The 25,457-nt window shown below is 41.5% G+C and overlaps 2 protein-coding genes across 7 annotated transcripts in view; both read left to right on the top strand.

Moving 5' to 3' along the window:
- Positions 1 to 2,980: 2,980 nt before the first annotated feature.
- On the top strand, positions 2,981 to 14,010 carry NSMCE4A (NSE4 homolog A, SMC5-SMC6 complex component). The gene is made up of 11 exons (XM_030486327.1): positions 2,981 to 3,401; positions 4,711 to 4,791; positions 6,076 to 6,206; positions 7,323 to 7,471; positions 9,400 to 9,499; positions 10,105 to 10,195; positions 10,975 to 11,069; positions 11,802 to 11,850; positions 12,539 to 12,630; positions 13,177 to 13,268; positions 13,792 to 14,010. The coding sequence occupies exons 1-10, from the start codon at positions 3,146 to 3,148 to the stop codon at positions 13,258 to 13,260; spliced, it is 1,128 nt and encodes a 375-aa protein (XP_030342187.1). The 5' UTR covers positions 2,981 to 3,145; the 3' UTR covers positions 13,261 to 13,268; positions 13,792 to 14,010.
- An 856-nt stretch (positions 14,011 to 14,866) lies between these two features.
- ATE1 (arginyltransferase 1) overlaps positions 14,867 to 25,457 on the top strand; it is an 85,081-nt gene continuing 74,490 nt past the window's right edge. The window contains exons 1-6 of one of the 6 annotated variants that reach the window (XM_030486321.1): positions 14,867 to 15,128; positions 16,429 to 16,492; positions 17,060 to 17,122; positions 17,846 to 17,949; positions 18,900 to 19,172; positions 24,046 to 24,278. In XM_030486321.1, coding sequence (XP_030342181.1) covers positions 15,026 to 15,128; positions 16,429 to 16,492; positions 17,060 to 17,122; positions 17,846 to 17,949; positions 18,900 to 19,172; positions 24,046 to 24,278 — 840 coding nt within the window. In that variant the 5' untranslated portion in view covers positions 14,867 to 15,025. Of the gene's footprint in view, positions 15,129 to 15,322; positions 15,850 to 16,428; positions 16,493 to 17,059; positions 17,123 to 17,845; positions 17,950 to 18,899; positions 19,173 to 24,045; positions 24,279 to 25,457 lie in introns of those variants that run through there. The other 5 variants (XM_030486326.1, XM_030486323.1, XM_030486324.1 and 2 more) reach the window with 5 other exon arrangements.

Genomic DNA, 25,457 nt, shown 5'->3' with positions numbered 1-25,457 from the left:
CACTGCATTGTACAATGGGCCCCAGTCTTCTTTGGATCCTCTCTTGAGACTTTCTGTGTTTGTTAGGGTCCAGAAGCATATTACTCATAACGAATTTGCAATGCAAATCTGACAGCACTCTGTTAGTCACACAGAGTATGAGAAAACAAAATTGTTCAAGAGTCCAATTCAATAACTTTGGACTGAAAAATTCAGTATTTTAAGCATATTTTGAAAGACAGCTTGTGCATAGCTGCACTCTGTAGTCCAGCAGAAACACTGGTTTGGGGAAGACAAGGTAGAACCATGACCATGAATCCTCTTGGATGATGCAGAGTATACCCTTCTTATAGTTGACACTGGTAACCTGTCCTATAACCTGAAAGGCTGGTTTTAGCCCTCATTCTTCTGCTCTTCCATGCCTTTCTCTGCCTGTACACTGTACACTGAATCACTCTGATCTGTGAAGATGTTATAGAACACCTGCTAAAAACACTTCAATAAAACACCACAGTAATTAGAGCAACACAATAGTATTAATCACATAACGAAGTGTTAATGTTGTGTATTTATATTTTGCAGGATTCATTTGAACTTGAAAATTAAGCTGAGAAAGCTGCAAATAAATTCCTAAATGAAAAAGTGCAATTTTAAAGTCATTAGGAAAGTTCCTAGAAATCAGCTTTTCATGGACTATATTGTTATTCTAATCTTGTATTATAATAAAAAATTAAATTGATAATATTTAGTGTAATCCATTGTCTTTGAAACAACGTATTTGGTTGACATCATCCTTTAGGATAGCTTTGTTGGAGTAAATGGATTCTCGCAAGGAATTCGTTTTGATGGGCAGTATCTTTGCATGGATCAGAGCATTTGCGAACTTGCAAAGAGTTTCCTACTAATTGTACCAACCTGTGGTAAATCGTGCATTCAGGTTTTGCCTCACTTCCTATCACAGTTTCACAAGTGCATTAAGTTCTCAGGAGAACCCAACACACCTCTGGGTTAATGCTCAACTAAATTATTAATGTCTAAGAAATTTTGGGGATGACTGACATGCACTATAAAGAAATGAAGATTACGTTTGGGACTTCAGGGGGATGGAAATCCCTTCTATTGTATGTGTTCTTTTAAAAAATCTGGAATTCATCAATGCAGCTAACAATATGTTTTTATTGTTAGTGATCTGCCCTCTTAATAAAATTACTTTGATTTTCTGTTGAGATTGCAGAATACTTCATCCCAATGCCTTTTCTGTAATACAAAGTGTATTTCATCCTGTATCAAGAACATGAAGGATTCCCAAGTTTGAAAATCTCCTAAATGCTAGTGTTCATTATACCTAGAGCGTCTTCTTTGTCGAACTTGTTAAATGAATATACCTAAACAGTGAAACAAGAGTCAGCTGGAAGATGCAGTCCTGCAATTGTGAAACCTGTGTAAGAGAACTTGCTTTAGAACCAGTACAAAACCATCCTTAAATGATCCGAATTATGATGCAGCCACTTTTACTCTCTCTGGCTGCTTTACTGTGAAAGTGTGAAGGTTCTGAACTCCTGCCTCCTGTTTCACAATTTACTGAAAGAGTAAAAACTTCAATGCAATTCTGTCACTATGTTTGACCACCACATGGTAGCTGAAGCAGAGAGCATACGCATTGCTGTAACATCATGAAATGACTAAGGGCAGTTACATGCTGTAACCAAGAAAGCAGGAATTAAACCTTTAGCATATATGGCCTGTTTAAATGTCTTACAGTTGCCCAGAGAAGCTGTGGCTGCCCCATCCCTGGCAGTGTTCAAGGCCAGGTTGGACACAGGGGCTTGGAGCAACCTGCTCTAGTGGAAGGTGTCCCTGCCCGTGGCAGGGGGTTGGAACTGAGTGAGCTTTAAGGTCCCTTCCAACACAAACCAGTCTGGGATTCTATGGTTATAGAGACTTGATATTATTACATATGCTTTTAATTCTCATCTGCATCTTGTGCAAACTCTATACTCACAACCGAAGGGGATAGCTAATGATTTTTTTATCTGATTAGTGTGATAATACAAAGCAGAAGTCAGTTTTAAGGAACTCTTAAAGTAGGATCATCAGGATGTCAGAAATGATAACTCAGCACACTTCCTAAATTACTGATATTTACACAAGAGAACTATGAGAAAATAAGAGCAATGTGGGGCATTACACAGCCCACTGCTCCAAATTGGAAGCCAGATCCATCATTACACTAAACTGAATTCTAATGACACTGGCCCTGGGAAAGGAATAGAGTGAGAGGAGAAAATACATATTAAAGATTTTTTCTTTTTCTTTTAGTCTGTAGTATAAAATGCTCATCATTAAATGACAATTTGTCTGATTTTCCAGACTTCTAATGCTTGATTGTGGATAACTTGAAAATACTGAAGGCGCTTTTCTTCCTGTTGAATTACTAATACATATGCTTGCATTTAGCTCTGCTTTAGCTTTGTTGTGTTTTTGGTATAAACAACATCACTGGTCACGATTAACTAATTTAGGAGTCTATTACTCTTCAAAGTAGAAGAGGAATAGACTTTGTTACTTTATTTGCCAGAGCACAGAGCTTAGTGATTAATCCATACATTTATACGGAAACATGTATTAGAGATGCTCAGCCAAGTGCAGCATCTTTTTGCCTCTAATTTTCACCTTTTCTGCTCCTCAGACGTTAAAAGCAGATGAAAGATGTGTTACCATCAGGTTCATCGTTACATTTCTACTCTTTAATACAGGCAAAAGCTCTGGGGCTTTTCAGCTCAAGTTTTTAAAAGCAGAAAACTTGCTTAATCCAAGAGGTAAAAAGTCACATCTCGGACGTGCGTGAGCGGATCTGTCGGGGATTTAATCCAAATAACTCAGGCGCCGTTTATTTTTGACCGAGACAAAGACAAGGACAAAGCTCAAGGACCGGCGCGGCCCCGCCTGGGGCTGGCAGCGGCGGCAGCTGCTGCCTTCCCGCCCATTACCTCAGAGCGCGGCCCCCGCCCGCCATGACCGCTCGCTGCGGCCGCCTTGGCCCCGCCTCCCGCCGCTGTTTGACCCTCTCGGGCCACCATCGCGTCCTGTAACGGCGCCTCCGCGGCCTTGGCGCGCTCGGCGGTGCCGGGCGGCGGCTGCCGAGGTCCCGCGGCGCCGCGCAGCGATGTCGGAGGCGAGCGGCAGTGATAGGTTCTCCTCCTCGTCGGGGAGCTCGGGCGCCTCGCTGCCGTCCACCTCGCGGAACGGCGCCGTGCCTCAGCGGCGGCTGCAGGGCCGCTCGCCGGGCTCCGCCGGCAGGGACATGGAGGAGGCGGGTGCGGAGGGCGAGCAGCCGCGGCGGCTGGAGGGCGGCGAGGGCGATGAGCGCAGCAGGAGGATCATCCGGAACCAGTACCGGGAGCTCATCTACAGCGTGCAGCGTAAGCCCGAGAGCGGCGGCCGGAGCCCGGCGTCACTGTTGGAGGAGCTCGTAACGCTTCCCTGGGAACACCGAGTGCCTTGGGCTGCCGAAATGCTGGCCCTTCGGTTGGATCCAGATCAGCATCCCTGGGGGCATTTACATGCCCAGGGATAGCAGGGTTGTGAGGGGTTTACCCGCCCCTAACTGCATTGATGCAGCGGTCCAAACTGTCAGCTTTACCCTTAGAGATAAACCCAAAGCTTTTAGTTTTGTCTTAATGGTGTTTGAGCTTTAATTTGAACCTGTGGGTACAAGCCCGGACCTGAAAGTTGTTCTTGGGCTTTCCAGAACGTGCGATGAGACTTTTAGCATCTCTTTAGGTAGATGTGTCAGCACTTCCCCTCTGTATCTTTGGAGTGTGGTGGTTTTCTCATGGGAACATAACAAATGGTTGTTGGAGTAAGCCCTGCCGAATTTAGCAGTGTGTGGTGCTGGTTGTATTCTGCATGCTCAGTAAATTTGTAGGGTTGTTTTACATGGGAATACAATGTAATTCATGGATTATCCAGTCTCTTGTTTATGCAGAAAACAGCAGTGTGTCAGGGCACTGAGGATGGTGTAAGTCCTTAAAAGCAGTGTTGTGAGTAGCTGTTGAACTGGACATCTGAAAGTCTTGTTAAATTATGTGTATACCGTGATATACAAGTAACTGTGTTCAACATGGTGATCTTCAGAAATCACCAAGTATGCATTTGGGGGGTTTTGTTTGTTTCCTTCATGAAAATCCTTAACTTACAGGTAAGATGAATAGCGTGCAGAAAACTATGGTACTTGGTAGTAGCTTTGACACATATACAGGTATTTTACTGGAACCAAGAGGGATCCGCTAACATAAATTCAGGGAATCACTTCATGGTTTGGGTTGGAAGAGACCTTAAAGCTCATCCAGTCCCAACCCCCTGCCACGGGCAGGGACACCTTCCACTAGAGCAGGTTGCTCCAAGCCCCTGTGTCCAACCTGGCCTTGAACACTGCCAGGGATGGGGCAGCCACAGCTTCTCCAGGCACCCTGTGCCAGCGCCTCACCATCCTATGCTACAGTATAAATCTTACTGCATTGAAGTAAATGAAAAATTACTTCAAACTGAGTTAATGCAGAAACGTTAATAAAAATGGAGCCTACATAATCTAGCAATTAATATACTATAACTGTATTCTGTATTTTTGTGTGTATGATGGGCTATGAACCAGCCAGTGTTAAGGTGTAAATGTATTTTTCAATGCTTCTATATTTAAGTAACATAAGATATCATTTGTTTGTCCCGCAGAAAATCGTGAGGATATGCTGAGTTCCAAAAGCAACAGACTGACGGAAGCTTTGGAAGAAGCCAATAAACTGTTTAGTGGAGGTAAAACAAATTCTGTGGTCCTTGTTAGAAGTATTTGCTTGACAGTTGGTCAAGTGTGAGGTGATGACTCCTTAGAAACAAAAAAGGGCAAGAGAATGAAGTTGAAGTACTTTATCAGAATTATTGAAGTGTAACTTCAAATAGATATGTTTAGTTGAAGAGGAATTGTTTGAATACGTTAATATGAGAAAACGAATATTACTTTAGTGTTCATTTGCGCTTGGAAATTCTCATTGCTTTATCTTGACACTGCAGAACAATATACGTAGGCAGTAGGTATAGAAGATAGAATCATAGAATAGTAAGGGTTGGAAAGGACCTTAAGATCATCTAGTTCCAACCCCCCTGCCATGGGCAGGGACACCTTGCCCTAAACCACGTGGCTCAAGGCTCTGTCCAACCTGGCCTTGAACACCGCCAGGGATGGAGCATCCACAACCTCCCTGGGCAACCCATTCTAGCGCTTCACCACCCTCACTGTAAAGAACTTCTTCCTTATATCTAATCTAAACTTCCCCTGTTTAAGTTTGAACCCATTACCCCTTGTCCTACCAATATAGTCCCTAAGGAAGAGTCCCTCCCCAGCATCCTTACAGGCTCCTTTCAGATGTTGGAAGGCTGCTCTGAGGTCTCCACGCAGCTTCTCTTCTCCAGGCTGAACAGCCCCAACTTTCTCAGCCTGTCTTCATACGGGAGGTGCTCCAGCCCTCTTATCATCCTTTTGGCCCTCCTCTGGACTCGCTCCAACAGCTCCATGTCCTTTTTATGTTGAGGACACCAGAACTGTACGCAGTACTCCAAGTGAGGTCTCACAAGAGCAGAGTAGAGGGGCAGGATCACCTCCTTCGACCTGCTGCTCACGCTTCTTTTGATGCAGCCCAGGATACGGTTGGCTTTCTGGGCTGCAAGCGCACACTGTTGGCTCATGCTAAGCTTCTCATCAACCAGCACCCCCAAGTCCTTCTCTGCAGGGCTGCTCTGATATCAGTATGGAGGGGTTCATTCCACTTGGAGAGGTGAAAAACATGTCAGTAAAGAGGGCATTTTATTCTTTTAAGGTGCTGTGTTGTTTTTCCATGCTTGCCTTTATTGTGTCATCCTCTCCTTTTCCTTCTCATTTTTTAAAGCAAATACTATTATAAGGGGTATGTAAGTACAGATGTTAGAGGTCATTGCAGTAAAATGATTTATAAAGCTTTATACCCAGGATAGTCTTTATGCTAAATTTTCTTATTATAGTTTTGACAATTTCATATTATTAACATAAAATCTTTCCTGTAACAGTTTCCTGTGCACGAGAGGCTGCGCTGGATGCCCAATTTCTTGTCTTAGCATCAAACCTAGGAAAGGAGAAGGCCAATGAGTTGCACTCTGACATGACAACATTTGATTCACTAGTATTTGCAGAAGACTTGGTAAGTTCTAGACTGAATTTGCCAACAGTTTTGCTAGGGGTTTGCCCTATTTGTTACAGAATCAGTTTTCAGGCAGTACAGGACAGTTCTGATGGAATTTAACACTCTTCCTGTGAATTTCTTTGATTAACTTTCTGGTTAGCGTTGGTGATTGTTTTAAACTACGTAGTGAGCATTTCCAGTGTGCAGAGGGGGAAATCTAACTTAAAATGCAAACATCCCCTCCCATTGTTGCATTGCTGCTACTTTCTCACACTTCAGTTCATGCTGAAGTAGCCTTGTGCACTTTTTTTGTGCTCACTGTTTTGTAGTTTCAGTAGCTGAGTAGTTTCTTTATCCTCTCCACTGCTTTATATATTTTTGGATGGAGTTCTTAAGGCCCCATGTCACTGACATGACATGGGACTTTGAATTACTTGCATGCTTTTAGACTTGATGTGTTTGCATTGTGACTGGGTGGAAGAGTCAGTTCAGGATAGCTTTGAAGAAGAATTTGTTCTTTTTTCGTTCCTCCCCTCCCTGAAAATTCTCTCTTGTGTTACAGCAGATTAATAAGGAGTGTGAGTCTTTGGTGAAGTCTAGAACTCTGCAATATAAAAAAAAACCCCATAAAGTTCAATTGTTTTGAAGTTCTTCCTGGAGAAGTCTGGCTGGTGGATGCAGGGTCGAGTCAAATAAGTTGTTTTATGGTATTGAGGAGCTAAGCTTCCTGGAAGTGTGCGGTATTCAGAAACTGTGAGACATCTTAGCTTTATAGTGCAATTTAAGTAGTCCTGGAATGGTTTGGATTGGAAGGAACCTTAAAACTCATCTAGTTTCAACTCCTTGCCATGGGCAGGGACACCTTCCACTATCCTACATCATGGAAATTTTGTTGGAATACAGGCAGTTTTTAGCTATTGCTCTTTTTTTTCATTGCTTGCTGATGCTTGCTGAACACAAGTGTGTATGTGTTTTTCTGTTTTCATAGTGTGTGCAGGAAAGTCAAGGTTCTTATGCAGTGATATTAAGTATTAATCTAGCAGGACAAACACCATGATACAGTATTTCACCAGTAATGTATTTACTGATCTTTCTCTAAGTGAATTTTCATTGCAGCTTTTTTTTATCTTCTAGTTAACCTTCATGGGTATAAATCGCATAGAAGTAGAAGAAAATGATAGTGATTCTGACAGCATTTCAGGCTATTTACCTAATGATGCCTGGCATAAACTGGGAGAAGAAACAGAAAAGTACTTCAGAAGAGCACCTTCTTTTCACTACATGTAAGTTTATTTAAAGAAATAGTATAAACTGCAGCACAAGTTAATGGCCTTAATTGATTCTTGTCTTTAATGCCCTGGGCTTGAATAGAGTTTAATCTTGGGTCATAGAGTGTCAACAAGAACTCACTTTGTTCTTATGGTACAGTGAACTCCTTGTCTCCAAAATAGTTCATAATGTTTCTCTCTCTGATTTTGTTTTGGCTTGGCTACAGAATGGCATCACTTGTATCTACTAGAGATAGCAGGGTATTCTTGATTTACCTATTTCAGACCAAAACCATTAGAAGTAGTTCTCATTCCTTAAAAGCTGACTCTTCCCTCATCTTTCTCTCCCTGTGCAAGTTGCAGCCAAAATTATAAATACAGGTACCCTTTCCCCCCACCGTAGACAGTTATGGAAGGTCAGTCCATCAGGGTCTGTATCTTTTACCTAATGATTGTATTATCAAGAAGAGACCAACAGTTCTTGTACTTCTGTGTTAATGGGTTGTCTTTTAGAATCTTGCATTCTGGCTCTGCCTTCAGAAGAAATCACTTGATTGCTGGCAGGTGGCCTTATGTAGAATCAGCATCATATCTCTTTATGCATAAGCAACCCATTAGTAGGAGCTCCATTAGTAGGAGCCTTTTTAGCTGCTGTCAAATGACCCGTAGTCACCTGGCTTATAGACAACTCTCCAGTTTAAATCTCTTGTAAAGTCAGCCATAGCAGGATCTAGCTCAATTAAATATCAACAGTAGAGTTGAGAGAATATTACTCAGTTGTCTATGCTTTTATACTTGATCCACCCCCATGCCCCCCATAAGTCTCACTGTAATTGTAGGAAAGTTGCTGAAGATACTAATTTGATCATACAGTATCTGATATTTAATGATGGATGGCTAATTGAGATGTTTCAAACTTGGGTTTGCACTTTCAAGCTCTAAAAGATAAGTATGCTTTCCAAACATTTTATTTTGAGACAAAACTGGCTGCAAGAACGACTTTTCTCGTTAGTTGCATTTTGACTCAAGTAATGATGGGCTTCCTTTGATGGAGGATGTGTGAATATGAAGTGTTACTACAATAAAGTGTAGTCCTCAATTTAGGAAAAGAACTGTTAATTTCCAGCTCCATCTATTCTTATCTGAGGCCTGAGTTATTTTTCCTCATGGTTAGCCTGTGACTTCTGAAATGGAGCAGTTGCAAGTTGCCCAAGATAGGGAAAAATAAGTGCTGCAGAATTTTTGGGTACCTGCTGAACTAACTTGAATTGAGTCTCAATTCACACTCTCTCCTTTAGGCATCTAGCTTGGTGGAGATTCAAGGCACCCAAAGTTAGGAGCCTAAGTTCCTTATATAGTCAATGGAGAGAGGTAAGCACTTCAAGAAAGTGCTGAAATCTAGCACGTATATTACACTCATATTGTTTAATGAGAAACATTAGATCTCTTTTTAGTGTACTGACTGTTCTATTGATCGACTATATATGAAAAATATGTGGCTTTTTCTTTAAAAAAAAGAGCTGACTGTAAACCTGAACTTACAGAGACTAAACAATAGGTAAAAAAGAGATAAATACTGTAAGGGGAGAGTTTTCAGGCAGAAAAGTCTGTAATAAATTCAAACGGAGATATGGGAGGATATGAATTTCATTTCTTACTTAGTTTTCAGAAAAGGAGATTTAAAGTTTTCTGTTAAAAAGTTGGAAGAATTGCATCAGATTTTATACATCTGTTGATGACTCTGGTGTGAGGCTGCCAACATATATTGGGAACAACCTTTGGGGATGGTTGTTTACAGAAATCTCTCACGTGATGAGGCTTTACTTTTAGATATCAGTCATCACTTTGCTCTTTTATGAGGAGATCAACTGCTCACTGTATAGATTCCTTAGCATATAATGTAAAATATATTTCCATATACGTGTTCTTTTTATCTTGGTTAGGTTGGGATCTTTCAAGTCTGATCCTCCTGTCCCAAGGCAACGGATTGAGAGGCAGAAAAAGGCTACAGGAGGAGAAGAAAAAAGGGCAATGCCTGCTCAGGTTTGTGAACTGTTATCTTTATTAATGATTTGTTATGGCACAGTTATTACAACTGACTTTTAAATCTTTCTAGTTCATTTTGGTTTGGGGTTTGTGGTTAGGAACTGTGTAGTGCTAGAGGATTCAGACTAAAGAATTCAGACTTCACTGTTAGGCTTCTTGGTTTGTTTTGTATGAACCGCAGTATTTCACTGAGTGGAAGGAAATAGAATTTACACACTGATTTTACAAGTTCAAATTAGCTTATTGACTCTGATGCTTGTTGCTTTGAAAGGAAATGAAAAACTTCTCTATATTAGTGTGTTTTCAACTTTTATTTAGAAAGCAGCTAACATTGTACATCATTTGCACAGAAATGCGGGTAACAGCAGGCTAATTGACTCCCTTAACCACTGCAGCCTTTCAGGTTGATTCTGTAAGATGGGAATTGGTTCCTAAAGCACTGTGTAAGTTGTTTCATGTTTGCATACGTGTGTCTGTAACTGTGTATGTGTGACGTAGAGAGAAAAATTCACCTTTTAAGTTAGGTGTTCATAAAAGGCCCTTTTCATCTTCCTGACTTGCAACAGTGGTTATTTGAGGTGAAACTGTTTCTTTTTTTCCAGTTGAAAAAAATGGAGGAGTCTCATCAGGAGGCTACAGAAAAAGAAGTAGAGAGGATCTTGGGATTATTGCAAACTCATTTTAAAAATGATCGTAAGTATGATTCCATTAAGCTTTTAAAGCGTTAATTTAAGAAGATGAACTCTTAATCTTCTACAGTTAAGAGTGACTAAACTATAGAAACAAAATTAGGTGGAGTTAGCAAGTAGAAACCTCTCAGACAGGCTGAGGGAGCTGGGCTGGGGCAGCCTGGAGAAGAGAAGGCTCCTTAAGGGGACACCTTAGAGCAGCTCCAGTGCCTAAAGGGGCTCCAGGAAACCTGGAGAGGGGCTTTGGACAAGGGCCTGTAGGGACAGGCCAAGGGCAATGGCTTTAACCTGCCAGAGGGGAGATTGAGATGAGCTCTTGGGCAGAAGCTCTTCCCTGTGAGGGTGCTGAGTTGCTGGCACAGGGTGCCCAGAGAAGCTGTGGCTGCTTCCAACACAAACCAGTCTGGGATTTTACAATTCTTCCAGGCTTCGATGAAATCTTTCTGTTGAAGGATACAGAGTATTTGTTATGAACACTAATTGACTGGTGTTTGCTACAAAGTAAATGTAAATCTTCCCCCCCTTTCCCTCTTACTAGAACACGCTGTTTTCTAGAGGGCAATCAAACAGGTACAAAGTATATTTATGTGTGTGTGTGGCAAAAGGCGGAAGAAAATCATCATCTCTAGAAATTTTGTTTCTTTCTGCAGGCAACTGGGAATTCAGTTTTGTGACTAATGGACAGCAACTTTCAGTTAGCTTTTAGAAGGAGCCCTGTCTGTGTGCTTGCTCTGTGTATACCACCTGCTTGGTTCGTTAACAACCCCCTTTTTCCATCTCCAGCTAGCACACCTATTTCCTTCTTTGACCTTGTGATTGATCCCAACTCTTTTGCACGCACTGTGGAAAACATCTTTCATGTGTCCTTCATTATAAGGGTAAGGCATGACATGTTCTTGAAATCTTATTTTAGATATTGGAGTTATCTAGAAATACGATTTGTTGTTGTTATGGCTTCAAGGTTGACAGATTAGGATTTAAATATTAGGAATCCTAATTTGTTTTCTACAAAGAGTCTGTGATATTTTAGTAATTGAATAAAAAAGAAACAGAGTTGACAGTATAATATTTTTTTATTAGATTTTTCTACTCTAGTCAATTTACTAACACAAGAATAATGAAATTCTTGCTGTCAATACACTTCTCAAGAAGGGATTCTGCCTCACATTATTATTGAGGCCGTAGGAAAGTATGTTAGTGCAGTGTTTAATGCACCTTTCGAATCTGTAGATTTGCACTTTATACTTAGTTTGTCTAATAAATGAATTTGCGGAAAAGAGAAACTTAGAGATATATTTGTCTAAATTCAGGTTTATAATGAATAGTGATATGATTATGGAGGGTTCACTCAAGTATGTTTAATGAATAATAATTTTTAATACAACAGATGTTTTTTCTAACCCAAGTTACCAACCATCCTATATCAGCTGCACTCTTTATGGATCAATGAATGCTGTATTTAGACTATTCTTATTTGGTATGCCAGTTAAGGCTGTGTATCAATATATGTACTTGTTTATGATGATGTGATGTATTAAACCATGAAATCTCAGTGCATTATCCTAACCGGATAGCTCTAATTTCTGAAACTTTAAATCCTGTCTTTTCAGGATGGTTTTGCAAGAATAAAGCTGGATGAAGATAAATTGCCAATAATAGGTAAAATGTTGCTTTAAAAGGCTGGTTTTTTTTGTTGTTGAAAAGTTGCTCTATCTTGTGTGTTCACAAAGTTTCAGGTATACTTTCAGGTGGAAGAGTAGAGATTTGGGGATATGCAGTGAGTGTAATTGAAGGCATGAAGAGATTTATGAGAGGAACTGAAAGGATTGAGTCTGTTTAAATATCAAAATATGGAAAAAGGCCATTATGCTGATTGAGATAAATTCTGTTAATGAAAGGAAATAACCTTTTATTTCGAAGTGATATCTTCACTAATACATACATGGACGTTGTTAGGTTTTGCTGAGAAAATACATTTTTGGATGTAAGAAGTCTCCTTTATCTGCACTGGGAAGTGCTGCATCTTCAGAACAGTTGAAAGGGAAATGCCATCCTATATAGGAGGTCTTTAACTTTCATTCTCATGGAATATCCGTGGGATTCAGACGGGTGGGATTTCAGAAAGGATGAAATACTTAAGTCCTTCTGTGTCTCTGAAATGTTAGTTCCACAATTTTTAGGAGTTAAGACTGAAGAAATTTCTGAAGAAGTGTATGGTACAGGCTATTGCTGGAGACTAGCTTCATGCAGCATGTATCATTGATTTGCTTTTAGTGAAGCTTTTGTATTCCTGGAGGAGACTGACTTGATGAGTATAAAGACTCTGAAAATGCTGTATTTTGCACAGAGCCTTCAGAAGACGACGATGGAGGGGAGGGTGGCCATAGTGCTGGAGCACGGAACCAGGTCGTCTTGTCTCTGAACTATCAAGAATGGAAGGTATAATGGACAGCACTTGATACTTTTGATTAATTTTTGTTGTTAAGTGTAGGAATACATCTACTGCACTCAGATGAGGACAGGGGTTCCTGTATTATCACTACATTTAACTTTATGGATTCCAGAACAATCACAAATCTAATGAATGCTTTTAACTGCGAGAAAACTGCGAATTGGGATAGCAATTTCATCTGTGATCGTTGAAGCCTGTTTAAGGGCTTTTAAGTTGTGCAGTGACTTGCTTTTACTGTTCTGTATGAGGACTGCATAAATAGTGTCTGTTTCTTCCCTTTATGTATGATACTTGCTTTTAGAGGGGAAGTTCTCCGTACAATTTCCTTAGTGCTTGCTGTTTGTAATAGATCTTAAATAAAAAGTAGTTTTCAGCACATACAGCTCCTCCCCTTTGTCCCTCACTCAAAGATACTCAGTAATTTGAAATAGTGCTTCAGTCTGAGAAACCTTATTACTTATGTGATGGTAACTGCAATGAAATGGAAATAATTCAGTTCTTGTAACTTACATACTTTCGTCATCTCTAACCAGGAGATTGTAGATACATATGAAATAACAGAACCCATGATTAGCCCTCCTCATCACAGAAATGAAGATGAAATGGAAATAGATTAATTCTTGAGGTAAGTTGTTTTAATAAATCAAACTAACTACGGATACGGTGATTGAGTTCCTAATGCATGTGGAAGAACTGCAGGGAAACTACCCGTGACTTATAAATATAGAAAAGCCATAAGCAGGGTAACTTTAGAACATCTGGAACATTCTTGATCTCTTCATGGAACAAAGTAATCTAGTCTTTATGCAGTAATTAAAAGCCCCTTTATTTTTACATGTGGGGTAGTCAGTTAAGTGGCATACTTGAGTTAATTTTCGTAGCTTTATACTTGGAATGCAGTGCTGTGAAGAATCATAGCTTAGTTTTTGTACCTTTTTTCTCCTTAACCTACTGACAGCTGATGTTGTTAATAGATTAGTGTGAAGAAGGACTTAGGGAAACAAGAAGGGAGTACAACCTGGTTCCCTCTAAAATCCATTCAAACAATAGCATTGAATTCTTTTATTGTCACAGATGTTTGCTAAGTTCTAAATCTTAATGCATATTGTCTTACTGTCTTTTCTCTTTTTTTCTTTCTTTCCCCCTAGGTGCCTTGCAGAAAATATTTTAAAATGTTTCCTTCGGAAAGTATTTTATATGTGTATATATATTGTAAAACTATTTTTATTAGAACATCTCGACACTTCCTATGCGCTGTTTTGTTTATACCTGTCATGGGGTTATTACTGTATACTTTCTATTTATTAGGGCTTAGTTTGCTACTTTATTTAAAGCTTACTGACGCTTCTAAGTAAAAATGAAATGCTCTCCCCCTTCCTTCATCCTCGTCTGTCCCCAGTAGCAGCCTGCAGGTGGAATTTACATGGTTAACCATCTCTGCTGTGATAATCCTCTTATCTAGATGAGTTTGGGTGCTGCAGAGAAATTGATATTGTCTTTCTCTTCTTAGTCCTCTGGAAACCGAGGTTTGAGTTTGCAAATTTGATCTCGGTGGCAGACAAAAAGTCCTCCTTCCTTGGGCTTAAAAAGAAATCAGGTGTACCTGGTTTTGTAACTAAGGCAGGACAACTATACATGGCCATGACATTATTTATTTTTAATAAAAAAAAAATAAACTTTACCTCTGTCTCCAGAAAATCCTCTTTGGAGGATCACTGTCTCTGGAGGTTTTAGGGATTTTTCCTTCTATCATCAGGCAGGGTTCTGATCAAGCAGCTGGGGTAGGAAGTAACCAAGTGTCCTGCTGATGCTGTTGGAGCGTGTTTCTGGGGGTGATAACGTGGGCAGACTCTGAGGGTGTGTGAAAGCACAGTTCCATCATCTCTGCTCACCTACAACGCAGCTCCAGCAAACGGGGCCAGGCTTCCGCCGAGGGCCGCCTCCACCGCGCTTCGCACCGGCGGGTCCGCGGCCGGGCGGGGCGCGCTGCGGGCAGGGCCGCTGAGGGAGGCGAGCCGGGCCGCCGTACTCCATGCCTGCCGCCGTGGTGGAGTACAAGGGCTGGAAGGAGGGCTACCGCTGCGGCTACTGCGCCTCGGCGCGGGGGAAAGTGTCCGCCGGTAAGCGGGAGGAGGCGGGACGGGACTGGGGTGCCGGGCTCCTGTGGCGGGGCAGCGCAGCCGCCCTCACTAAAGATGGGGGAGCTGCCCGCGGTCAACATGGCGGGGCCGCCATTTCCTGTGGGCGCTCCCCCTGTGGTGTGCCCGTAGCAAAGATGGCGGCAGCGGCTGTTTCCGGGCCGCTCGGGGTGCGGAGCATGGCGGCGGGCAGGGCGCTGTCCTGAGCCGGGCACCGGGGCACTGCGAGCGGGTCACCGCGGAGATGGCGGCGGCCGGCGGCTCTCCCAGCATCGTCGAGTACTTCGGCGGAGAGGATGGCTACCGCTGCGGCTACTGCAAGAACGAGACCGGCAACCTCTCCCACGGTGCGGCCCGCGGGCAGGGCGGGCTGTGAGGGCCGGGACGCGCCGGTGCTGCCCGAAGGTGGCTGGAAGCCACCGGGCTGCTCCTACCTGGGGCTGAGGGAGGCTTGCGAACGGCGGCTGCAGCACCCTCCGCCTTCCCTTCATCCTGCCAGGAGCGGGCACTGCCGTTCCCCGGTCGGAGCCCGCAGCCCCCTGCTCCGGGCTTGGGGGGTCCGAGCGGCCCCGGCTCCCCGGGGCAGCCCGCAGAGCCAGGCCGGGCCGGTGTGGGGCCGCGGAGGCCATGGGCTCGCCGGGAAACCTCGCCTCGTGGTCGAGGTCAATGGGAGTGCTTCTCCAGGCTAGGGTGAACCATGAGGAATAACGGGAAAGCTGTGTAGAGGATGAACTGTTTAGTTATTGCTATCATAATATATGCACCCTAACTAAGAATGTAGTTAGGGACTCATCCTAAGCGTTCTCTCGGTATAGTTTTACTCCTGAGGTGCAGCTGCCCTGCCTGACCCTTCACTGACAGTGAAGGCTCCATCCCCACCGGGTTAACCCAGGGCTCAGTGTGTTGGTCTGGCCAGGCTCGATGGCTCTAGATCTGTGGCTGGACAGGTTTAGCTCAGGGCAGCTTGATGGGAAGCGGATGATGTTCTTTCCCTGGGTGAAGAGGTGACAGACAGTCCCTGAGCTCTGCTCCACCCGGTGGCTGCTGTGCAAGGGGTCCCTGGGAATGGTGTGTGTCAGCTTCAGCACCTCTCAGAAGAGTTCTGACCCGGTGTTTCAGACTGATTTTAACAATCCTTAACACTATAATTAAGGAGAAATTATATGTCATTTTGTTGGTGTATCTCTGGCAAAGATAGTGGGTAGAGAGGTGAACTTTTACCTTGTACAGTTAGAGCAATATAGAATCATAGAGCAGTTTGGGTTGGAAGGGACCTTCAAAGCTCATCTGGTCCAACCTGCTGCAATGAGCAGGGACATCTTCAACTAGATCAGGTTGCCCAGCTGGCCTTGAATGTCTCCAGAGATGGCACATCCACCACCTCTTTGGGCAGCCTGTGCCAGTATTTTACCACAATTTGATTTGCAAGTTGATTTGCATCCCAAAATCTATCTTGGTTTTGGTGTTTTTACACTTTGTGTGTTGAAAGCAGTAATTTATGACATACATGAATATGCCTAATCCTTGAAAATCATCTCTTCGTAACTCGCTGTGAGCTACCCAGCTTTACAGTCGTATTTTTGTATATCTTGTATTTTCAAGCATAACCATGGTCAGTCAAGTGTGTTACTGTATTATTTATTGCAGGTATGTGGGCACATTCAATGACAGTTCAAGATTACCAGGATCTCATAGACAGAGGATGGCGAAGGTAAATTTAAAAACAGAAGGCAAAGCCCTGTTGTCGGGTTAGATAGAATTTAGAATCCAGCTTTAAAACTTAGGTCTGTGAAAACAATTAACTAGTTTCTATTAGTAATTGCAATAGAACTGTCTCTCCAGTGCTCTTTGACTTCTTGTAACATTGACACAGTTGAACAGGAAAACATTCAGTTATAGAATTATAGAATCACAGAGTGGTTTGTGTTGGAAGGGACCTTAAAGCTCATCCAGTTCCAACCCCTGCCACGGGCAGGGACACCTTCCACTAGAGCAGGTTGCTCCAAGCCCCTGTGTCCAACCTGACCTTGAACACTGCCAGGGATGGGGCAGCCACAGCTTCTCTGGGCACCCTGTGCCAGCGCCTCAGCACTCTCACAGGGAAGAACTTCTGCCTAATATTTTAGGATACTATTTTAGTATAGCAGCAAAAAGCTGAAGAACTTGCTTCTTCGTTTCTGTTACTCATCATGTAATATTTTGATATTATTTTAACAAAAAAGGTTGGTCTTACATTTATTTTGTAGTATAAATCAATGTATATTTATTATTATTTTAGAAGTGGAAAATATGTGTACAAACCCATCATGAATCAGACATGTTGTCCTCAGTACACAATAAGGTAAGAAGCTCAAAATTTACTAGTGTGATTTGACTGCTTCAAAGATGTTCAACCATTTGTGTTTATCGCTTTAAATATATAATAATACTTGAAGAGTTTATCTACTTTTAGTGACACTTTGAATGCTAAATAAGTGCTGTTGGGTTTGTGCATAGGCACATCAGTGGCTCTCTGATGATTCCCTATAAGCAGCCTGCTAAGTGTACACCCTTGCCTTTTGCTTCTGGGTTGCAACCCAAAGAGTCCTGTGATTGCTCTCTTGCTTGCTCGTTGCAGGTGAATTATAAGGTCTGTATCCCACAAACACTGCCTTAGTAGCCCAGATAAGAGGGGCTGTCAGTTAAACAGGGTATGAATAATTCTAGATATGATTTTCCTGTGTTAGTAGTTAGGATCAATGCTTATCTATAAGATGGATAAGTGAAAAAATCTAGTGTATTAGCCTTCTAGGAAAGCTTTTCTTATGCACTGCTTGAGGTCACCTTGGCATATTTTAGTGATTATAGTGATATACACACAAAGCATGGCATAAAGAATATATTGCCTTGTACTGCATAATATTAATGTTATTAACTCGAAAGTGGTGATAAAATATTTTACCACTTAATATAATGAAACTTAAGAAATAGAAAACAGTATCATTTTTTAAAGTGGTTCCTTAACCTATTTTATTTCTGAAATAATCTTTCACAAAAGAAATGGTGGTGATCTTTTCTTTTTAAGGTGCCAGGCTTTGCATTTTCAGACCTCCAAATCTCACAAGAAAGTTCTGAAGAAAATGCTCAAATTTCTTTCCAGAGGAGATGTTTCGAAAGTAGTGAGTGAAGGTAAGAAATTCTATGTGTTTGAAAACCAATATTGATGTTTGAAAGGAGGATCAAGTACCTGCTTGAGTGATCAAATGACTGATATTCCTTGATACGAGGGCTGGAGCAGCCCTGGTCTGGAGCCAGGCTGAGAGGGCTGGGCTGGTTCAGCCTGGAGAAGAGAAGGCTCCTGAAGGGGAGACCTTAGAGCAGCTCCAGTGCCTAAAGGGGCTCCAGGAAACCTGGAGAGGGGCTTTGGACAAGGGCCTGTAGGGACAGGACAAGGGGAATGGCTTTAACCTGCCAGAGGGGAGATTGAGATGAGCTCTGAGGCAGAAGCTCTTCCCTGTGAGGGTGCTGAGGCGCTGACACAGGGTGCCCAGAGAAGCTGTGGCTGCCCCATCCCTGGCAGTGTTCAAGGCCAGGTTGGACCCAGGGGCTTGGAGCAACCTGCTCTAGTGGAAGGTGTCCCTGCCCGTGGCAGGGGGTTGGAACTGGATGAGCTTTAAGCTCCCTTCCAAACCAAACCATTCCAGGATTCTATGTTTTTTTGGATATAGATCCCTATATAAAGACCTGGGTAGGTTCTGTATAGAGTGTTTTGAATCAAGAGCCTACAGACCAAACGGTGCAGCTGACTTGCTCTGTTCAAGTATGTGTTTTCTTACTTATTGCATAGACCATCTTATTTTCTTTTCCATCTCTAGGCACATGCTTATTTTCTATCTGGGTGCTGTAGAGAATTAGACCCTGCTTTTACCTGCGTCACAAAAGTGGTAATCTGGGGAGGACTAGGCAGGACAGAGGCTGGCAGAGAAAAGGAAGAGCAAGCAGGGGAAGGAGGGTTTTTTTTTCAGGTGATTCAACAGTCACACCCCATTTATCCAACACCAATTAGTATTAATGGTGTGAAGTGTGAGCTGTGGTCATACAGAGAGAAATTCACTCATGCAGTTGTTAATTGCTTACAGAAGAGCCTATGGATTCCCATATAGAGAATGCGGTCGCCTGCGATTTTGCCTACAAAGGTGAATCTCATGTCAGTCAGTCTGAACTGACTCCCCTGAGCGTGGATCACACGGAGAGGGTGGAGAATGAAGATCAGGGCACGGGAGAAAAGAAAGAAGAGGGAAATGTGCAGAAGGTGGAATCGGATTCTCTTCAGCTACACGCAGATATAGAGACACCAGTCCCTGGAGAACCCTCACATTCGGCTAAAGTTGTTCATGCACCACCTAAGCCAGGTAGTAATTGAAATACACTGTCATGATTTCACATGTTGTTGAAGTCTTTAGTTTAATCTTGCCTAGTACATCAATAATAATTTATTTCTATTTCCAATACTCTTCCCACTTTATGGAATTTTATGGTATTAATTGAGAGGTGCTGCATAGTACTTGTTTTCTTAGTTTTTCCTGCAAGTTGCATTGATTTTCATTATATTTATTTATGTATCTATTGAGAATACATATTTACAGCTGATAGTTTTCTGTAAGGTGATTGAAGCTCATCAGACATTGGGACCCGTTTCCAGTCTGGGATACTTTTGTGTGCAGAATAAGATGTACATCCAGCTTTTCCTTTCCGCTATAGGATGTGGTGACTCAGGCTTTATGTAGCTTGAGGAATGGTTCATAGAATCATAGAACATCTCAGATTGAAAGAGACCCATAAGGATCATCAAGTCCAACTCCCTGAGTTGGATTCCATGGCTGTGCAAGACTAAGAGCTGGATACAGCTTTGGCTGCAGGAGTGCTAGTAACTCAGTTAGGTTAAGCCTTAACCTTGCCTCTTGTACAGCAGTGGGAAACCAGATTAAGACTCAAGAAAAGCACCTTAGGTGGTGTTTTTCTATTTCTTCATTTCTGTAGGTCGTCGGCTTCTAGTACAGTTTGTGTTGTTTACACCCTGTGAATACACCCTGTGAAGAATTGTTGAAGACTATAATTTTTATGCTCTTATAGACTATTTCCCACAGATCTAACTGGCATTGGAAACACATTCAGTATATTGGTGTGTTGTTATTTTTTAGGATTAAAGAGAATTGTATAGCTTTCTGCTGATTGAAAAAAAAAAAAGTACAGATACTTCTGGTCCTCTCTAAAGAATGACATTTTCTAGGTGAGCTTTTTAATCTGTTTAGAAGCTTTCCTTGTTTTATATTTTGGCTAACTTTAGATTAGAAAAACAGCGTCGCTGGAGGATGTGAGCAGCCATGAGGAGAAGGACTTGGGGGTGCTGGTCAGTGAAAAGCTCCCCATGACCTGGCTTCAGTGTGTGCTTGAGCCCAGAAACCCCCCATGTGCTGGGCTGCACATGGAGAAGAGAAGGCTCCTTAGGGGGAGACCTTAGAGCAGCTCCAGTGCCTAAAGGAGCTACAGGAAACCTGGAGAGGGGCTTTGGGCAAGGGCCTGTAGGGACAGGCCAAGGGGAATGGCTTTAACCTGCCAGAGGGGAGACTGAGATGAGCTCTGAGGCAGAAGCTCTTCCCTGTGAGGGTGATGAGGGGTTGGAACTGGATGAACTTTAAGGTCCCTTCCAACACAAACCATTCTTTGTCACGTAGACATGTTTTTTAAATAACTAATGAAAAACTCTGGTTTATGTATACTTCATTTGGGAAGCAAATGAAGTGGCCATTGACAGCAGATGGCAGTCTTGGGTAAAGATTCTGCGTGTAAATGTGCCTTTCATTTGAAAAAGGTGAGGTATGGGCTTCAGTTCTGTTACAAATAACATTAAGTCAAACTTTAAACCCTCGAAACACAGATAAAGAAAGCTTGAAACATTGTTTGTGCTCTTTGGTTTTGCTTCTATAGAGGAGAAATACTCATATAATCATAAAATCACAGAATAGTTTGGGTTGGAAAGGACCTTAAGATCATCCAGTTCCAACCCCCTGCCGTGGGCAGGGATGCCTCACACTAGACCATGTCACCCAAGGCTCTGTGCTTCTTCCTTTCTGGAGGTTTAAAATGAAATACAAAAGTGAATAATAAACGGATCAGAAAGCTTATTTAATTAATCTTTAATATTTTTTTTAGTGTAGGTGGTGTCATAGGTCAAATGTAGTTTAAAATTTTCCAGATAGAAAGATGTTTAGTTTTCATCTTGGAAAATGTAGACTTGTTCCATAATCAGATTGTTTAATTGCATTTTTATTCCATTATAAGCAAAACAGGTCATTGTCCTATAGGAATAATGGGCTGTTTCTGCACAGTTTCAGATGGAAAAGAAGGTTTGCTTATGTCTGCATGCACATTCATTGTTTTAAGAAGTTTTTCGTGCTAACTTTCAGCTTATAGGAGATAGGAGACATGAAACAGATCCTGATACAGATGAAATACTCGTTCTTCAACTGTATCATGAGTATTTCAAATAAACTCTTCCTCTGACTTGTTTGCCCGTGGACAGGTCGCATAAGATCTGTAATTTCCTCATAGGATTTGTCCTTTTCTGGTGAATAATTTTAGCTCTATGGATGAAACAAATACTCCAAAACCTTAGCTGAGAGGTAAGAACTCTTGAGCATGTAATCTGCTAGTGCAATTGTGGGGATGTCTAAAGAGTGCCAAAGTGGTATTAGCTCCTCTTCTAAGTCCCTGAGGTGCTCTCAGCATTTCAGCTGTCCTGGAGGAAACCAGACTGGAACTTTTCTGGGTGAGCCATTAAGCTTGCTATTAACTTGCCCCAGGAATACACTTATAAGCTCTGTAAAGTCTGTATGGTATGCACATTAAGGAGAAGAGTTTATAGCCTTACTAATGCTTAAAGATTTATCTAAATACAAAGTATTTTGCCAGTTTCTATGATGTCTCTGTTGTTAATGAAAGATTCAGGCAGTGGCTCTGAGGGCTGCAGTTCTTTGCAGGTGAAGTGACTCTAACCATGTCAGTGAGCTTTCACAATACCAGTGCACTCACCATTCCCAGTTTGCAGAAGGATACCAGTGTTCTCATTGTTCAGGGGAAGGTTTGAAGTGGGTTGAGGGCAAGATGTCAGTTTTAGCTCATAAGTTACTGGTAAGAAGGAGGAGAAGGAAAGAAAGATCCAACTACGCTTTCACAGGAGTGCTGAAAAAACAATTTCCATGTAATTTCCCCACGTTCAAGAGTCAAGTGGGATAAGCTAAGTCTGGGTTTGGATTCTTCTTTACTTCTTATAAATATTAAGAGTTGGAAATGTGTTTCCTCCTAATGCTTCACATGAAAGCACCTCACTGTTCAGGGTACTTTCCCATTTGACAAGGTAAGTCTTTCAAAAGCTGCCAGCGGCTTTTGCCAATACATGGCTTTCAGGAGAGAGCTAATGGCTAAAGGCTCCTCCAGTACTTTGTCATCATATTTGTTACAGTTTTGGTCCTGTACAAGATGTATGACACTGTTTCCCTGTATGGGTGTAAGTTTTTTTACACTTACACAAAAGTGTTAATATTATGGCTCTTTTTTGGCCTCCAACTCATCTCCCACTGCCCTAAAAAGTAGTAAGAAATGCAGAATTAGACTTACTTTATATTACACTAGCTGGTTGCTGACACAATTTTGAGTGCAGCTTTCCCTCTGTATGGAATTTGCAACAGCAGCTGCTAAGCTGAGACAGATATTCCTGGAAAATTGAGTATTCCTTCCACCACTGTTTGCAGCAGTGCAGCAGATTCATACAGCTCTTATGGTGTCAGTTACTACATGGAATAGCAAATACCTTTATATAGTGATGTCCAAGTTTTAGGTAAAAATGAGAATGTTAGGAAAGATGTTTCTTGCTTTTTGTAATTTTTTCAGATTTGAATTTATGGATTTACAATCAGTATTGATTTAAAATTATACTGCTTGGGGAAATTGGTACTTCACAGAATCATAGAATCCCAGACTGGTTTAGGTTGAAGAGACCTTAAAGCTCATCCAGTTCCAACCCCCTGCCACGGGCAGGGACACCTTCCGCTAGAGCAGGTTGCTCCAAGCCCCTGTGTCCAACCTGGCCTTGAAAGTACTTGTAAGTAGATTATTTGTTTGGTAACATCCTTTTGGTGCCTGTGGGGAACATGGGATCAGCCATCTTTTTTATTATTATTTATTGAAGAAAATTCTGTATGAATTTTGCTAGTGCTGGCATTCTCCTATCTTGACTTTTTATCTTATAATTGTATTATAAGTATAAAATTAATCCAGCCTCTTCACTGAGGAATATAAACCACTCGACTTTTTATTTGTGCATGTGTTTGGATTTGTGTTGCTTTAAAAGCTAAGTTCTTGTAGTGCTACGTGCACTTTTCCATGGTGATACATTTAGTTTCTGGCTTTGACTTGTCTTCTAAGTAAATACCATGTCACAAATAGAACATTATAAATGGTTAAAGACAGAGGTAAATTGATAAAAGTGGTTTGATGAGTAAAGTAGACAACCTGAATATATTTTCAAGCAAAGATGGAAGCTTATGTAGCCTTTTACTCTTATGTGATATTAGTAGCACTGGCAGGGGATTGGAACTGGATGATCTTAAGGTCCTTTCCAACCCAAACCATTCTGTGCTTCTATGATAATGGCACTGGTGTTGGCAGCATTTCTATACACTGCATAAGGATTCCAGGTGACAAAAGAGAAATGCTTTTTGTGTGTGTGTGTCTTTTACTGGGAGTGTTGTGTAGCCACCTGGGTTTTGGATGTGGTAGAACAATTCTCTGTGAGGTTTTGTGGTTGTATTTTTTCCCTTCAGTATTTCAGGCTGATCCTATAGGTGTTTGGATGTAGTACACCATCATATTGTACTTAGGAGCTTTTCTTTGTTTCTGAGAGGGGGATGTGGCAAATTGATTTAAGGACAAACTTAGCAGGAAGTCTTTTCATTTTAGTTGTTAAATATATCCTTGGCTCCGGGGTGAAATTGTGGTCAAGGTGTTTCTGTGGTAAAGTGCTGCATTAAAACAGCTTTAAGGAAGAATCATCGCAACTTAGCTTGGCACCGAGCGTTATTGCAGTTGTAAATGCGAAAGACCATGCTATGTTCAGACCACAGTCTGCAATTACTGGTGATTTTAACCATTTCTTGTAGGTGATTGTGTAAGAACTACTTGTTTGCTGCAAAACATGGTGTTTAATTCTTTGCCTGTGCCCTCTAGGGAAAGGGGCTGACCTGAGCAAACCCCCATGCCGAAAGGCGAAGGACATACGGAAAGAAAGAAAACTGCAGAAACTCCTTCAGAACCAGATGTGCACAGTGGAAGGCTCTCAACTTCAAGCAGCAGACCCTGTTTTCCTCTTGCAGAACTCTGAATCTAAACCAAACCAACCTAAAACCATTGAAGACTTTGTTTTTGCCTCTTTACCTGATGATGCACGACACAAATTAGAGGTAATGTCTTGTTCACTGGTGTTGGAGGTGGATTAAGGAAAAGCCTAGTTAAGGAGTTTTTTATATGCTTAAATGTTTAGAATCTGTGACTTTATGGAATGATTATAGTTTAAGTCTTAAAATATATATGGTACTGCATTTTTTATATATATATATATATATATATATATATATATATATATATATATATATATATGGTGCAGCTAAGCTCTGTGTAACCACAAGAGGGTACTCATGCACTTGCAGTCAGTTGTAGCAGAGCCCTGGACAGTTACCAGAATAACTTGCAAATTGATTTCATACAGTGTGACTTGAAAATGAAAGGCTTTGAGTTAACCGAGTGTTGAATGATGAGAGATTCAATATTTAGTTCTGCAGTGTATAAATGCTGAAGCTATCTATGCTAATGAATCTGGACAAGAAAGCAGTAACTGTTCATAAAATGAAACAGATAGGAAGACAGCTGCTCTTTGTAACTGCCATTGGTATGTGTTGATGTCTTTGGAAGCTGTAAAAGTGATGGTAGAAAATTTTGCTGACTATACTGGCTGGCAGTAAATCTATTGGGAATATGGAGACACTAAGCTGGAAGACTTGGACTTCCTATCTTTTGTTAATCATAAACCCATTTTTGTTTGCCATGAAAGCTGGAAAACCATCTGAATATAAGTATTTTCCTGTAGTTACTGGTTATCAGTGATGGTATTGGAAAATAACTGAAAGAAGCCATGGAATTGATCCTTCTCGCTAACTGCTTCAGCTTTGCTGCTGAGTTGTGTAACAGACATATGATGGCTTTGTCTGAACATCTTCATTTAGAAGATGCAGGGAACATTTAAAAGGAGGATGGTTCCAGCAGTGTTTTCCTAGATTCTCTTTGCTCTTTTCTATGGCTGTCATGTGTGATTGTTGTTTGTTTGTTACACAGACCAGAACTAAAGCTGTTTGTGAGAATAGACCCATTCTGAAAATAACATGGTTTTTTGAAATCAGCATGTCCTTAAATATGCTTGAAAGGAAAGGCACTGTTGCTGTGTGATAGCATTCTTTTGGTTAGAGAGCAATCATTTTTACAAAGAACAATTTTTAATCTATAGATTTAAAAAACACAGTTTTGTGTGTGTAAAGGTGATGGTGGGGAAGACCAATCACTTCCTATTACAGTTAACTTGTAATTAA

Source organism: Strigops habroptila, chromosome 5, assembly GCF_004027225.2.
Source record: "Strigops habroptila isolate Jane chromosome 5, bStrHab1.2.pri, whole genome shotgun sequence".
NCBI classification, from domain to species: Eukaryota; Metazoa; Chordata; class Aves; order Psittaciformes; family Psittacidae; genus Strigops; species Strigops habroptila.
This window is presented reverse-complemented; position numbering and strand designations above follow the sequence as displayed.

Bases quoted from the DNA above. Each gene is read 5' to 3' on its own strand.
- NSMCE4A (XM_030486327.1), top strand. From the start codon at position 3,146: ATGTCGGAGGCGAGCGGCAGTGATAGGTTCTCCTCCTCGTCGGGGAGC. The intron at 4,792-6,075 runs GTAAAACAAATT...TTCCTGTAACAG, and splicing joins CAATAAACTGTTTAGTGGAG to TTTCCTGTGCACGAGAGGCT. The intron at 9,500-10,104 runs GTTTGTGAACTG...CTTTTTTTCCAG, and splicing joins AAAGGGCAATGCCTGCTCAG to TTGAAAAAAATGGAGGAGTC.